The 17,251-nt window shown below is 40.6% G+C and overlaps 1 protein-coding gene across 2 annotated transcripts in view; it reads right to left on the minus strand.

Moving 5' to 3' along the window:
- Positions 1 to 7,365: 7,365 nt before the first annotated feature.
- The window catches only part of LOC105473599 (transmembrane protein 260), a 67,359-nt gene continuing 57,473 nt past the window's right edge, over positions 7,366 to 17,251 (minus strand). The window contains exons 15-17 of one of the 2 annotated variants that reach the window (XR_982344.3): positions 16,396 to 16,486; positions 11,144 to 12,034; positions 7,366 to 9,679 (exon numbers count right to left, since the gene is read on the minus strand). Coding sequence is in view for 1 of the 2 variants with exons in the window: in XM_011727454.3 (XP_011725756.2) it covers positions 11,780 to 12,034; positions 16,396 to 16,486 (346 nt within the window). In the remaining variant the exon portion in view is untranslated. Of the gene's footprint in view, positions 9,680 to 9,757; positions 12,035 to 16,395; positions 16,487 to 17,251 lie in introns of those variants that run through there. The other variant, XM_011727454.3, reaches the window with a different exon arrangement.

Below are 17,251 nucleotides of genomic sequence, written 5' to 3' on the forward strand. Positions count from 1 at the left end.
CGAGTGGTCAGGAGTTCGAGACCAGCCTGGCTAACATGGTGAACCCCATCTCTATAAAAAATACAAAAATAGCTGGGCATGGTTGTGGGCACCTGTACTCCCAGTTACTCCGGAGGCTGAGGTACAAGAATCACTTGAACCTGGGAGGCGGAGTTTGCAGTGAGACGAGATTGCCCCATTGCACTCCGGTATGGGGGACAGAGTAAGACTCCGTCTCAAAAACGAACAACAGAAAAACTAAATTGAGATTATATATTTTTGGCAAGAACACTACAGAAGCAATGATTCCCTTCATTGTTTTGTGGAAGCAGGGCCTGCTTTCTTAGCAGTGAAGCTAAGCAGGGGCATGGGATAAGAGCCTGAATGAGATCAACATCCCTCTAGAAATTTGAGTGGTGGCTTTAAGGAGAGTTAGGCACCAAGCTTAAGAGCAGGTGACACACTTTTATTACCTCTCGCCTCCTTTCTCTGTTACTATGAGTGGCAGTGGGAGAGGTGGGAATATTTCTTCGCCACAGATAGACAGCATGAATTTTTTTTAGTCCAATGTTGCTGTGACCAGCAGAAGGATAAAGGTAGCCAACGAAAGCCGAGAATTACTCATGTTGGTGTGAGAAAGAAGGTGGGGAGAGATGTGCCAAAATAAAAGTGTGGTCTAACGACCATTTTGGGGCCCGGTGAAGCCCTTTGTGGATTCAGCAGGGCTCCAGATAGCCCAAGAATGAGATGCAGACTTCTCAACAGGTGGGAAACTTGTTAACCTGGGTTGAGGGGGTAGTGGTAAATATTCGTAAGCAACACTTCTAACAGTGAGAAAGCAAGTTTGATTCCTTAGTTGGGTAGAATGTAGTAGTGGTGAACAAAGATCCTTGGGCAGATTTTTAGACTTGCATTTTGACTTTCTCCCCTTCTGGAATGGAAGCTCTGTCGGGGACAGGGCCCTTGGCTGGTTCCCCTCTGGAAACCTCGTATTCAGACCTGGTACATTGTAGCAGCTCAAAAAATGTTTATTGATTAAATTTTTTTTTTTTTTTTTTTTTTTTGGAGATGAAGTCTCGCTCTGTCACCCAGGGTGGAGTGCAGTAGCCCGATCTCAGCTCACTGCAAGCTCCGCCTCCCGGGTTTACGCCATTCTCCTGCCTCAGCCTCTCAAGTAGCTGGGACTACAGGCGCCTGCCACCACGCCTGGCTAGTTTTTTGTATTTTTTAGTAGAGATGGGGTTTCACCGTGTTAGCTAGGATGGTCTCGATCTCCTGACCTCGTGATCCGCCCGCCTCGGCCTCCCAAAGTGCTGGGATTATAGGCATGAGCCACTGCGCCCGGCCTGATTAAATGTATTAAACATAAGTGAATGGGCTGGGCATGGTGGCTCATGCTTGTAATCCCAGCACTTTTAGGAGGCTGAGGTGACAGGTTTGCTTGAGTCCAGGAGTTCATGACCAGCCTGGGCAACATAGCAATACCTCACCTCTATTTTTAAAAAAGTAATAAAAAAAGAAGTGAATAAATCGGGTGCTCATTTACAAGACATACTCTTGGACGCTCCACTCATCCAAGCTCAGCGATCTATGACCCTATCCCCCAGGATGGTTTTGGAGGTCCAGCAGGGCCCCCACGCTCCGGACTGCAAGCTTTCTGCCCCGTGCCAGTCCTCGAAGCGCCTGCAGAAGCTGTGCTGGTAGGAGACTGTTCTTGGAGAAGTCCCTGGGGGTAGAATGCAGGGGAAGATAGACTAAGATCAAATATATAGATGGTAAAATCTAAGTTTGGGAAGAAGAGGAGATAATGTAGATGCCTGCTTCCAGATGGGCCATGGTTTGGGGAAACCAGTAGAAAGAGGGAAGAACGGTCATGGTAATGGGGCCTTATGAAAATGAATTGTGAACACATGATTTTTACTTGTGTGTGTGCATGCGTGTGCACAGATTGAGATGTGTTTTCCTTATTAATGGGACTGATTTCATTTCTTCAACTGCTTAGTGCTTTTTGGTTACTCTCTTCTGATTCCCAGATGCTCATATAATGTAAATAATGTATTTATATTTATAATTATCATTGTAATTTAAATTGAATTATTTAAATTTTCCAGATGCATATTTAGTAAAGACGTTTTTAAACATACTAGAGAGACAAGCAAAGTACCAGGAGGCTTCGAACATTTATTTTACTGAGTAGAAAGTAGAGAAGAACTGTTTTTACTGACATACTGATGAAAACAGCTAACATTACTTGCGGTTGGTCCATACCAGGCACTGTTCAATGCACTTTATAAATATTAACCTTTTTCATTCTTATAGCTGCATCATGAGGTAGTCTATTATATTTCTATTCTACAGAAAGGAAATTAAGGCAGCCAGAGCTTTATCACTATTTTTTATTGTTTTGAGATAAGGTCTCACTATATTGCCCAGGCTAGAGTGCAGTGGCACAAACACAGCTCACTGCAGCCTCAACCTCCCAGGCTCAAGCGATCCTCTCACCTCAGCCTTCTGAGTAGCTGGGACCACAGGCACACACCACCATGCTTGGCAATTTTAAAAAATTTTTTGTAGAGATGAAGTCTCAACTATGTTGCCCAGGCTGGTCTCAAACTCCTGGTCTCAAGTGATCCTCCCATCTCGGCCTCCCAAAGTGGTGGGATTACAGGCATCAGTCACTGCGCTTGTCTTACATAGAACTTTAAAAAGTTACTCCAAGTCACAGGGCTAGGAAGTGGCAGAGCTGGGAGTGTGATCACTCTATACTATAGTGCTTCCGGTGCAATCCAGAAAAAGCCTCTGTTCCGGAAAGAACTTGGTTTCTGCTCTTTGCTCTTTTAGGGGCAAAATGAACACTCCAGACCCACATCCTTCCAAGTGCTTCTTCGAGCAAGCAATATGAACTAGAGTTGTCCCCTCTTTCTGGGAGGGAAGTCACAGTGACTTCCCACAGGAGATACACATGGCTATGGGAGCTTTAAGAGATGAGATGAAGGTGTTAAGGTGTTGACTTCATCCAGGTGCATTATAATAAAGAAGGAAAATAGAATCTCTATTGTATCCAAATTATAAGCAGGTCACATGTTTCACATGACAATATAAGCACAATTATTAAGGGATTTCATGGGATACCATAAAATAAAGTTCTAGTCTTGTACAGGTTCACACATTTTCTTGGTACAAATGAGCTCATGTACTTACCAGGTTTAGGCTCTTTAAATCAACTATTTATTTGTTCTGCAAGGGACAAGTGAAAGAGGAAAAGTTTTGTCCTAGTAAAAGCGAACCCTGTGAAATAGGTAATCTATATATCTTTATCAAATGCACAAAGTGCATGCAGCATGGTTTATGTAGTCACATCAGAAGGGGATTTTGGTTTCTTGAGGGGTACCAAACTTATTTGCCTCCAAACATGAAGGGCCAAATTACTTCTTTTTTTTTATATTGTTGTGAGACAGAGTCTTGCTCTGTCGCCCAGGCTAGAGTGCAGTGGCGCGATCTCAGCTCACTGCAGCCTCCGCCTCCCGGGTTTAAGCAATTCTTCTGCCTCAGCCTTCCTAGTAGCTGGGATTACAGGCATCCACCATCTTGCCTGGCTAATTTTTGTATTTTTAGTTGAGACGAGGTTTCATCTTGGCCAGGCTGGTCTCTAACTCCTGATCTCGTCATCCACCCGCCTCAGCCTCCCAAAGTGCTGGGATTACAGGAGTGAGCTACCACGCCCAGCAGGGCCAAATTACTTCTAATTCTGAGAGTAAATGAAGGAAATTTAGGTGAAGCAATTCAGTGGATAACAAATCTCACCAAGATCGTTATAATAACAGCTATTATTACTATTTTTACTATGGTATATATTTTCACAAATCATACATATAAACCAAGAGTCAAATTTGGGAGAAATCATTGTCACTTACACATTGAATACAGTAAGATTCATATATAGGATATCAGACACTTAGGTCTTCAAAGAGGTTTCTGCGTTGTGGACATTTAACTTTTTTTTTTTTTTTTTTTTTTTTTTGAGATGGAGTTTTGCTCTTGTTGCCCAGGCTGGAGTGCAATGGTGCGATCTCGGCTCACTGCAACCTCTGCCTCCCGGGTTCAAGCGATTCTCCTGCCTCAGTCTCCCAAGTAGCTGAGATTACAGGTGTGTGCCACAACACCTGGCTAATTTTGTATTTTTAGTAGAGATGGGGTTTCACCACATTAGCCAGGCTGGTCTTGAACTCCTGACCTCAGGTGATCCGCCTGCCTCGGCCTACCAAAGTGCTGGGATTACAGGTGTGAGCCACCACACCCGACCTGACATTTAACATTTTTTAAAAAGTGGCTGAACCAAATAGAAGAATCATGAATACCAGTGGTAGGTGGGGTCCGCTTCTGGGAGGTAAAGTCTAATTTCAGTGGAGCTGGGACATATTTCTTTCTCCAAAATATAGAAATATGATTGTGTTTTGATGTCTACTTAAGAGGGGTAACAAATATATAAACTAGTGCAACATTTTTCAAATTGAGCTTCTAGCTGCTGATTCAGCTGGAATATAATTTATGCTAATAAATTCCTGGATTTCAAAGTGACTTTTTTCTTGTCACACTAAAACCTTTTAATTTGGGTATATATTCCTAAGCCCAGAAAGGGCAGGGAAATTTTCAGTCAAAAGCCAGGGATATAACTATCCCCGTCTAAAAGGAAAGGGGAAAAAATTTACATTCTGGAGAGTTGAAGGAGAGAGGGATAGTTCAATGTATAGCTTTTCATTTCCTGCAGCATAGTTGATTTCATACACCATTTACCCCTAGACAAGTTTATGCTAATTTTAAAATGGCTGCATTGAGGACTTTAATGTGCCAGAGAGTTGATGGTGGAATATCGCTGGTTTCATGTAATTGGAACTGGAATAGGGAAATTGTACCAGGTTGAGCCAAGAAGCTGTGTCCTAGTCTCACTGCTGTTAGTACCTAGCCGTGTGACATTAATCAAGTCATTTGTTTAGTATAGATGTCAGTTTCTTCATTTACTAAACTAGATTAGTTGTGATAGTTAACACTGGATGATCCTTTACTAACCCTTTTGATGTTCTCTGTTTTTTTTTTTTTTTTTTTTTTTGGAGACAGAGTCTTGCTCTGCCCAGGCTGGAGTGCAGTGGGTGCGATCTTGGCTCACTTGCAACCTCTGCTTCCCAGGTTCAAGCAAAACTTCAGCCTCAGCCTCCTGAGTGTGCCTCAGGTTCAGATTAAAGGTGTGCACCACTACGCCCAGCTAATTTTTGGTTTTAGTAGAGATGGAGTTTTGCCATGTTGCCCAGACTGGTCTCAAACTCTTGACCTCAAGTGATCCACCTGCCGCAGCCTCTCAAAGTGCTGGGATTATAGGTGTGAGCCACGGCGCCTAGTCTGGTGTTAAGTTCTTCTAAGCCAGTGACTTTCAAATTTATTTTTTACTATGACCTACAATGAGTATATTTTATATTGACTCAGTACGCACATTTATCAATTTCTTTACATACACACATACATAAGTATGACATATATGTTATATTCACATGCATATGTGCATACACATATGAAACTGAAGGTTCCATGAAACAATACTTAAACCTTTGTTACCTCAAATGCAGTGTGGCATTTTTATTTATTTATTTTTTTGAGATAGAGTCTTGCTCTGTTGCCCAGGCTGGAGTGCAGTGGCACAATCTTGGCTCACTGCAACCTCCGCCTCTGGGTTCAAGCAATTCTCCCTGCCTCAGCCTCCTGAGTAGCTGGGATTACAGGCTTTCGCCACCATGCCCGGCTAAATTTTGTATTTTTAGTAGAGATGGGGGTTTTGCCATGTTGGCCAGGCTGGTCTTGAACTCCTGATCTCAGGTGATCCACCTGCCTCGGCCTCCCAAAGTGCTAGGATTACAGGTGTGAGCCACTGCACCCAGCCCATTGTGGTATTTTTAATTCTACTTCATTAAGAAAAAGATGGTCAGTTCCCATTCAATTGACTTCATGACCCACAGTTTGACAATCAGTTTAAATAAGCACAATCCTGCAACTGGAGGAACTGCCTCCAGGTGGATACACGTGACTGCATAGGTTAAGGGCTAAAATTCTAATCACTGAAAGAGAAACTTAACTGTGTAGACACAATCCACAAATTGAGTGAATATGCTATAATTTTAGTGGAAAATTATGACTCTCTAAGTAAAAACAAACACTAAGTACGAGTATTCTCTATCGGTGAAGTTGCTTGTTTTAAGCTCTGCATGATTGAACTCTAGTTTTTTATGCTTCTAAGAATGAACTTTTTTGAAAACTTCCTTTCACCTGTTACACTAAGGAACCCTAGTTTTTTTGATAAATAGATCATTTTCCATATATAAACAATCCTCTTTAAAGTTTTTGTAGCTTTTGCAAGAGTAATTTTTAAAAGCTCTTGAATTTTTATAATAACTTTTTTTTTTTTTTTTTTTTTGAGACAGTGTCACCAAGGCTGGAGGGCAGTGGTGCAATCACAGCCCACTTCAACCTCCACCTCCCAGGCTCAAGGGACCCTCCTGCCCTCAGCCTCTCGTGTAGCTGGAACTACAGGTGCATGCCACCTTGCCCTGCTAATTTTTGTATTTCTTTTGTAGAGACAAGGTTTCACCATGTTGCCCAGGATGGTCTCAAACTCTTGGACTCAAGCGATCCACCTGCCTCAGCCTCCGAGAGTTCTGGGATTACAGGCATAAGCCACCATTCCTGGCCCTGAATTCTTGTGTCTTAGCTGATACTCAAGGATCCAGGGTAATGGGTGATTCATTTAGGTCCATAATCCAAGGATGAGAAAACTGGGTATGATTTTCCAAGCAGTGTTCCCCTTTCAGTTTTCCTCTTTCAGTTTTAATCACACACGCTTTTATATGTGAACAACCACCACTGGTATTAAAGATACCTTCAACAGTTCAACTATCTAAGGGAATATTTCATTTAGCTGAGAGAAATATCAAGTATCTTCTTCAAAAGGTTACATTTCAAAAAATGCCCTTTCAGATAACACTTCTAAATAGAAGATGATCATGGTTTGTTATTTTGAAAACAGGACATGGTCGGGCGCAGGGGCTCACTCCTGTAATCCCAGCACTCTGGGAGGCCGAGGCAGGTGGATCACGAGGTCAGGAGATCGAGACCATCCTGGCTAACACGGTGAAACTCCGTCTCTACTAAAAATACAAAAAATTAGCCGGGTGTGGTGGCAGGCGCCTGCAGTCCCAGCTACTCGGGAGGCTGAGGCAGAAGAATGGCGTGAACCTGGGAGGCGGAGCTTACAGTGAGCCAAGATTGCGCCACTGCTCTCCAGCCTGGGCGATACAGCGAGACTCTATCTCAAAAAAAATTTTTAAAAAGGACATAATCTCCATTTATTAGCTTGCAATGTTTATTATACAATGAACTTAATGATAAAAAGATTTTATGCCATTTCCATATATTGTACTTCACCCCATACTTCTTATACGAGAATTACAACAAATCCTAAAGTTAAAGTTTTGAAATGGTTAAACCTTAGATTTGGCTTATTTCTATTTATCTTTTATTATACTTATCCTCATCTAATGGCAACTATGTACCAGAAGACTTGCAACTCTGCAGCTGCTCTGTGAGGCTGGATCACTGGGATAGGAGTAGGGTCTAATAATTGTGTCTTTGTGTCTTGACCTTTATCTTGTAACTTTCTCAACCTTGTCAACTCAACTTTTTAATATCATAGCAATGTCTGTATTGAAAATTAACCCTCACCCCTAACTTTGGATCTGCAGCAAAGAGCCAGAGAACTCCACTTTCAGGCTAATAATTGTTGGCTTCACATGTACAGTGTTGGAACTGCTACTTGTCCTTCTCATGTGGCATCACCACCCTTTTTTTTTTTTTTCCAATATGGCATGAGCTAATCTTTCTAGTACACATAATATCCATCAAATGTATGTTACATTATTGAAGAGCAATCAGAATTTTTTTTCCTGAAAAACCCCCTTTTCAGGATATCTTCCTGTTTAATTTTCTATAGCTGAGTAAGCATACTGTACTATTCCTGGGGCTATTTAAAAAATACTGTCTGTGCTGATCCAAATCAAACAGACCTTTAGAGGGTACTGACAATGATGTCTTCATTGAATATGATCACTGCTAAAGCTTTAGCTCCTTGTTTGCTCTGTAATGCTGTGCCAAGATCCTAGCCTTTAGATGTTCCCAGAATCCCTGGAAACATTAGTTATTTGTTTGTGAGTATCAGCATTAGAATGGTTTGCAATCACAACAAAATGTGAATCTCTTACTGGGCTGAAGTTGTTTTCTTTACCTAACCATAAGACTTGAAGCCAGTCAGAACAGAATTTTAAGTAATATCCTGTGATGATGCATTTATAAAACATACCAGAAGTCAGAGTAACAGGATTCTTTTTTCTTTTTTTTCAACCTTTGGTATAAAATTTTTCCCTAAATATTAAAGCATTAACATTTAAACATTCTGAGGGATATTGATGAGAACTATGATTAAAGATTCACAATATTTCACTTTTAAAACAAACTTAAAAAACTACTCTTCATATCCTAGCCTGATGACTTAAAATTACCAGCAGGGTATCATAAAAACAACCCTAACACTCAAAATGGGTTTTAAATATCATAAAGGCTAAACATTATGGTTCTACCAAGAGAAAACACTAAGAATATGAGCAGAAATAACATTTCACAATTTCTGTTTTAAGCTTTCAAAATAATACACTAGTAATTGATTCCCTTCTATTTTGGCTACATTTTGAGTAATAGAACAGAAGCATTTAACAAAATGGGTTCTTTTAAAAAAACAAAAAAAGGCAAGTCAATACCAAGAACCAAGCATACTCCCATCAGAAGGAACAGGGGGGCACAGGGAGTGCAGCCCACCCAGTGGTTAGATAACTTGAGAGCCACCATCCACTTCTCCACTTGCCCTCTGGTGCGTGCCAGCCTTGGTGCCAGGGCGGCAGGGCCCTGATGCATGTGGAGAGGCAGACAGTTTCATTGGCACCTCAGGCCGAAGTCCAGGCAGAATTTGGCCTTGTGGAGTTCCTGTCGTCTTGCCAACCCATGGCACTCCCAGGACACTGCTAGGAGAACGCTGGCCAAATCCTGCATGAGAAGTCACCTCCATCACAGTCCCCTCAGTGTTGGGGGTCAGACTACAGGAAACCGCTTTTATCAGATTTTGTGGTGTCTGTACACTAGCCAAGGAAAGTAAGAGAAAGAAAAAGAAAGCAACTTGTTTAACCTCGTCTAACAGAAAGGAAAGGATTCTCCAAAGTAGTTGATCTGGGAATGAAGCCCAACATCCCTAAATCTCAGCTCAGTTTACTAGTTTTTCATTCACCAGTGGTTTTTAGAAACTTATTATGATCCCATCTACTCTGGGCTATTATATCATTGGTTTCTCAAAGACAGAGTGGCCCAAAGCCGTTGTTGCACACACACAAAATAATCTATGTACCGTTTGACAATAATCTATACATAAAGCACATTCAGCCATACACATATCTCCATAGTACAGACACATATTTTAAAAATATTTAAAAGCAGAGATTCTCAAAAAGAGGTCTTCATTTGCCATTCTTAAGGCGACTAATAGGAAATATCACTTTCAATGAGGTTCCTCAAACACCACATGTGTATGCAGATGCAGAGATGGATATTCACATACCTGTGTATAGATGTTCAGAAACAAACATGACCATCACACATGTGTGCAATCTCTTTTCCGAACCAATAAAGACAATGCTTTCCTAAGAAATGTTTGAATTTTATTGTACTTTCTTTTTTAAAAGAAAAGAGAATATCATAATCTTACACAATTTCTTTCGAATGGATAAACTTAGACAATTTATCAACGCTTCCTTACATTTTTACACCACACTGAACTCCAACAGGTTTTTGTTTTAAGGTAAACCAGGTTTTTGGTCCTTCCCTGTGGAGAAGTTACTTTCAAGTCAGTGAAAGTTCTTGGCCCATGATTAAAAGTCTTTGCCAATTAGTACTCAACAACTTCAATTCATTTTTTTCTGGTTCAAGATGAGTAGGAGCCTAATAAGGCTGTGATAAAAGGGCAAAAGGCACTGAGAGCCAAAAGCGGATTAATGAGCTCCTCCATTTATTTGTCTTCCTAACAGCTGAACTGTTACAACTATTGACACTCTTCAAAAGGTTCCGCTCTGAACCCTGTCCAGGCACTGCAGGCTCCAATGGACATCTTCAAATCCAGAGAATGGAGGGGCAAGAGCTTCCCCTGTGTGATGCCAAAACCAACAAAGCCCCATGGATCAGGTAATGAAACTTCAGCTTTTCCCCCTTTGAGATTTATTTACTGGCAGCTGACAAGGGGCAAATTCAGCTCGAATTGTGCAGTCAAGGCCCTGTCAAGCTTTTAGAGGCACCCTTGTCTTGAAGCACCTTCATGACTGGCATTTCACTCAAAAGCCCTCGGCACTGGTCCTTAACAGCTTATGACATCACAAAGGACACTCCAGACAGATGCCTACATGGCATCCTGCAGCATTTTAAAAGAGAATTAGTGGTTTTAATTATGGTCGTAGTATGAAAGGGAACCATGCAAGCTCCACAGGAGACCTTTGATCAGACCCTTTTGCTAGTACAATGCCACGGAACTGTGACTATTCCTGGTAAGGGGCCTTTTCTTGCTGAATGACTCACCAGTGATCTTTGAATGCAGACAAGCTTCTAGCCCTCCCTCTTCATTAGTGAGCATTTCTATACAGGGGCCTATATAGTGCTTGGAGTCTAGGAGCTATACAATTGGGGGGAAAAGAAGCCCTACAGATTCTGGCCTCTACTTAGGAAGTGCTGAAGGACTCTGAGTGACTTTATTCATTAAAACAGGTTGCTATTAATTAACTGTCATAATAAAATAAAGAACTATTATTTGCATTTCTTACTATGTTCTCTTTAGTAATATGTATAAAAGATGCTTGTAACAGAAATGAATTTATTGAGCCACTTCCCCCATCCCCCCCAATCCCTGCCTTTTTTTTCCCCTTTGCATTTTGGCAGCAAGAGCCTACTAATTATTGGGCCTAGATCTCTGAGTCCAAATAGAAATAAAACATAAATATAAAATTAATTAAGAAAATGCAAAATCCTTTTTACTCACCAGTTTCTGCAGCTGAAATAAGCAAACATCAAATTAGCTTTTTTTTTTTTCAGTGATTTCCGAGAACGATCTAAGACAGTAAAATGCAAACTTTTTTCAAAATATCACCCACTTGGTGCTTAGCTTGAAGTGTAAGACTATGTAACAACTATAGCTACTTTGTAAAAAATGTACTCTCACCTAAAGCCTAACATGATTCATTCTTTTTGTTCAGGAAACAGAAAATGTCTTTGGTCTGGTATTAATATCAAAAGAATTTAACTTTAAAACTGATTCCAATAAGCATGGCCCTTAAACAGTTCATGGTCAATATTTAGTTATATGAAAATGGTTCATTCTCTTCTAGAATCTAATCCAGCGCAGTCATCTGGTAAAAGACTGCAAGTCAGAAGACTTTTCATAAAGCTTCTCACTGAAATGGTAATTTGGTAACATGGGATAAACAGAATTTTGCATAAATAGTAGATCTTAGTCACTGAACACCCCATTAAACAGTACTGCTGGACCATGTTACTTATATCTGGGAGATGACTTAGTTTTAAATTTTTTATGCAGCTTCTTTTCTTGAAGAAAAAACTTCCGGACTTCAGAATTTTGGAAGCTGAATGATGAGCAGGTTTTTCATATTTTGCTGTGTCAGACATTTTTCCTGTTTCTCAGACTTTGCAGTTCTTTTCTTAGGTGCTTTAGAGCACCTAAAATATCAGCTTGCTGTGGATCATTCCGTGCTTTCTGAGAGTACAGATGGAAATGTCTGATGGTTTCAGATAACAGCACTTCAGGGTCTGCATCTCTTGCCTGAAGACGCAGCATCCGCTCACAGGCAATGGCATAGTTCTTGTGCCAATTCACTGGGTGCTCCTTTTGCAAATAGACAATCTCCTTATAAAGCTAGAAAACAGCAGAAATGTTGGTATTCCATTGTTATTCTTTGACTTTTTTTTCAAAAACAAAAAAACCACAGAGGAATTAATAACAAGAAACAAAAAATTCAAGCAGTCTCCAGTAAAAATCTAATCATTGCTAGGCCATGCAGAAAATGCAAGAATGTTACTGTAATTATTACAGTAGCAGGAGGCAAATATGCTGCATCTAAAACTGCTTCTGAGGTTTTCGGATGTTGCAGGGGAAACCTGAGACACACTGTGTTAGGACAAAATACTCTTCCTCCAGAAAGATGTTCTGGGGAAGGGATTTAGTTTTAATCCATGGAAAGCTATTTACTCAACAGGCAGAAGAGTTGAAACTCTAAATTTAGCTGTTGGAGGAAAAAGAAACAGCTTTCTTTAGAAGACTGCCTGGAAAAAGAACTTGAAGGAATTTAAATTTTTGTCCCACATTTTTGACAGAAATTTCTCTCTACATTAAAAATAACACTAATAACAATAGCAACGATAAAACAATCCAGACAAATTCATTATCAGAGGCTGAGTGTGACAGAATTTAAGAGATATCCTTAAAGTGAGATACTGAAAAGCTTCACAGTATCCTGTAATTTACAATTTTGATAGTTAAAACTTTGCCCATAGGAATTTAGAATTTTGCTTTTCAACATCAGAGAGAGTATTAATTGTATAGAGTTAGATTTTTTGATATTGAGTTTTCTAGAGGAAAGACATCAAAAATTTAACAAATAAAACACATAAATCTGCAAAATGGAATATTACAGTTGCTTATTTGGGAATCTCACAGCTTTCTTGGAGATTGTCAAGTTAGAGCTGTATTCACAGGCGTTTAACCTGTAGACTTTCTGAGACCACAGGAAAGCAATAGTGCTTTCTCCAAGGGACAAGTGCTTTTTGAATTAGACATGACATCGTTTAGTTAAAAGAAACCCAATCATATTATCTATTTTTCCAATTCCTACTCCAGGGCAGACAAATGCATACCTATTTTAAAATACCACCCTCACGAAAAATTCCATAATCCATGTTTGATATATTGTTTCAATAGTCAATAACCCTCAGTCATCCAGCTGCCTTTTAAAGCAAATTTCCCCTTAGTTCCCTTGATTTTATACAATAGGGAAGAGGCTGGGCATGGTGGCCCATGCCTGCAATCCCTGCACTTTGGGAGGCCGAGGCCAGAGGATTGCTGGAGACCAGGAGTGGGAGACCAGCCTGGCCCACAAAGCAAGACCCCCATCTCTAATTATAAAAAATAAATAAATAGAAAAGAAAGAAAAAATGGGAAAGAATCACTATGAGTTTTCATATACATCAAGATTACTGTGAGCCTCCTACCCTTTTATCCTCTTGGTAAAATATCCAAAGTTGCTTTACCCTTTTCCTCATCATTTTTTGTCCAGTGGTTTCTCTTCCTGAGGCCTCCTCTGATAAGACACGGATATAAAGGCTGTAGCATGCTGCCCTACACAAAGTAGGCATTCAGGAGCTGTCCAGTTTTCAAAATCCTACTAAGTTTTTTTTGTTGTTGTTGTTGCTTTACACATACCAATTTTATTTTGTAAATTAAGTATAATACATATTTCTATAGAAATATAAACCTGTTAGATTCATGTTTGCTACTTTTTTATTTTTAATTTTTGCAGGTACACAGTTGGTGTATATATTTATAAGGTACATGAGATATTTTGATACAGGCCTGCCATGCATAATAATCACATCAGAGTAAATGGGGTATCCATCACCTCAAGCATTTATCCCTTCTTTGTGTTACAATCCAATTATACTCTTCTAGTTATTTTTAAATGTATCATAATGTTGTTGGCTGTAGTTACCCTGTTGTGCTATCAAATACTAGATTGTATTCATTCTGTCTAACTATATTTTTGTACCCATTAACCATCCCCACCCCACCAACCCACACTAAGGTGCTGAAGTCCAAAATAGATGCCAATACTTCTAGGAGCATTTCCCCAACTGCTCCAGAGAATGGAGGCTCATTCATGACCCACCTACTAGTCTTCAGGCAGCAGGACACCTTCAAATGATGCAATTTATTCCTATAGGAATAAATTGGCTACTCCCTGCCCTGCTCCCCCACCATGCCTAAGTTATTAAGTCACCTGAACTTAATATTCTGTATGAGCTATTGAGTAGGATAATGTAAACAGCAACAAAAATATATTCTTTACACCTAACAAGAACATTCTTGAAAAACTAGCACTAGGGGTGGTAATTAAGTAATTACCATGAAGTAATTGGCCTCATTTGTCTTGTAAACATTGTCACACATCTGGAGACTATGCAAAGGAGATACCAATAATCTGTATTCACTGAAAAAAAATAGAGCTTGCTGACCCAAAGGGACAACAAATCCACAAGCGAGCTTTAGTAGTAGCCTAACAACGCACCATGGAAGCGGTCACTGATGAGAATATAAAGTATCAGTAAGTCTCAGCTTTCTCTCAACTAAATATTACTTGTTTTTCAAAGAATTACAAGGTATTAGAGATAAACAGGATTATTATATGAACAGGATATGAAAGACGATCTTTTCAAGTTTAAAGCCCATTTTCTTTTTTAGAAAAAAAAAAAAAATAAAGGCCTGGAAAGGTTCATTGACTCACAGTTGACAATTAACGGCAGAGTGGGCCTAGAAGCTGGGCCTCCCTACTGCCAGACAGAACTCCAGCATGCTGCCTTCTATAATCGGGTATCTTGCTGTCCTCAAGTGGGGTGCCTCAGAGGGTTCCGCCTTTGCCCCCATGGCTCGCTCCTTATGGACTGCTCTCCCCTCCCTCTCTCGCCTCCTTGCCCTACCATCTGTCTGGTTAGCTCCTTCTGATCTTTCAAGATGACACTCCAATGACATCCCCTCTGGAAGCCTTCCCTTCCTTCCTCCCTCACCAGCCTACTCCCCAGCTTGCTCCGGTCCAGTGCTCTGGGTTTCCGTAGCACCTCTGCGTGCCTCTCACAGCACTCTCAAGTCTGAACTGTGACTGAGGACTTGATCTTCTGTCTCTCTCTCTAGCCTGCCACCTTTTTGACAGCAGGGATAAGACTTAACTGTCTGCAGCACACTATTTGCTATGGAGTGGGTGCTCAAGAAATGCCTTGTGAGTGAATATAAGTGAATAAACAAGGAACCAGAGATCACAATTGAGGAGTAAACGTAGTCATACTGATTGGACACCATGCTATTTTGTCTTAGCACCAAACACTTGTCCTGGCTAAGTAGAACCACAGCAGTCTAGAGATGGCAGAAATATCTCAGCTGCTCATATATACAGGTCCTACCCTCTATTTTCATTGGCCCTTGTCAGGATATTAGTTTCCTATAGAGCAGACTCTGCAAGTGTCTGAAGTGCCCAGTGCCATAAGTCACAGCAAAGCAGAGACTTGGTTACAATAGTGCCACAGCAAGCCTCCTGTATCTGCTCCCACTTCCCATCAGAGAGGACCGATGTGTGCAAGATCTTCAGTGTGGCTGTGTCTTCCGAAGGTTCATTTGGCTTCCTGGGGCCAGTTAGAAGACAGAGCCACCCTCCATGACTCTCTCTCTTCTCATGAAATCTCAACAAGCCACGGCCCTATCATTTCAAGTGGAGCCAGGGTCATGACTTTTGCAGAGAGAGTAACCAGCTAGAACTTGTTTTATATTAAGCTGTTATATTAGTTTCCTATTGCCACTATAACCAATTACCACAAACATAGTGGCTTAAAACAACATACAATCATCACCTCGCACTTCTGGAGGCGAGAAGTCATAAAACCAGCATGACTGTGCTCCTTCAGGAGGCTCTAGAGGAGAATCTGTTTCCTTACCCTTTCCTACTTCCTCCAGAGGTGGCCTGAACTCTTTTACTCCTGGCCCCTTCCTCCATCTGCAAAGTCAGCATGTAGAATCTTCAAGTCTCTCTCTCTGCCCTCTGCGTCTGCATCAGGTCTACTACTCTGACTCTGACCTGCCTGCTTCCCTTTCATGAGGACCTTTATTATTATGTTGGGCCCACCTGGATAATCTGGGATAACCCCTGTCTCAAGACCCCTAACTTAATCCTCCCACCCCTGCTTTGTTACATAGGTAACATATTCATAGGTTGTGGAGATTAGGACATAGACATCTTTTTTTGGGTGGGAGGTATTATTCTGCTTACCAGAGCCATTTGCTTTGGATATTGTGATACAATTGAGGATTTGTTCATATGTGCTGCTTTATAACGCCCAAATTAAAAGGGAAATAAAAGAATAAAAATTATAATGTGATATACCCTCTATCCATCCCGAACAATCACCATCACCTTCCCACCAAATATATCTATATCTATATATAAAAGTATAACATACGTCATATGCATGAGCGTAGAGTTGAGCTTTCACTTTTGAAGGCATGTGAGCAGTTTCTGCCAGGTTAAAGATGAAGAATGGTGTTTTCATCCTGGGGGTGGGGATAGGAACCTTCATTAAAATCATACAGTCAATTGCACATTCAGGGCTAAATCTTCCAGGCTTCTCCACTGATAAGGGATGTACAAAATTCTTTATTGTATTATTTTCAGTTCTCTCATATTCATGGACATTTGCTCTGAACCAACAACAATCCCTCCACCAACCCGCCAAGATGCTGCATTCACACTAATGACTAAATCTTCTAGGAAAAAAGCCTACACTCGTCATCACTATTATACACTGTTCATCCTCCAAATGTACATTATTGTTATGCAAGAGAAGCCAGGAAAAGGGAAACCTGCTGAGTTAGCCAACACATCCCTTAAGGTACCCATCATGAAGCTCATGCCATGTGTGCCCAGTTCTTCCAAGGTGACTAGACCCTTAGACCCCATGAACTCATCCAGGTTGTATTCAGAACACCAATTAAATCAATACCTGTGTAAATAATGACCTGCTTTCTTCTTTTATGTGATTTCTTCCCAGCTTTCCCACATTCAATCACAGTAAATTGTGCAAACATACGGTATATCCTTGATCTATATTTACAATCATTATTTTGCAGCTGTATTTCTTGACCACTATTTAAAAACCTCTTCGAACTTATGTAAGCTGTTTGTATCATAACTGTTCTCCGTGTACAGTCCCTGGCTCAGACTGGACATCAATACATTTTTGCTGAAGGAAGCACTCCCTATGTACAAGATACTCCGTCTGCATTACTTAGGACTTTTACATTAATACTTAGGCCAAA

Source organism: Macaca nemestrina, chromosome 7 (genome assembly GCF_043159975.1).
Source record: "Macaca nemestrina isolate mMacNem1 chromosome 7, mMacNem.hap1, whole genome shotgun sequence".
In the NCBI taxonomy this organism is placed as follows: Eukaryota; Metazoa; Chordata; class Mammalia; order Primates; family Cercopithecidae; genus Macaca; species Macaca nemestrina.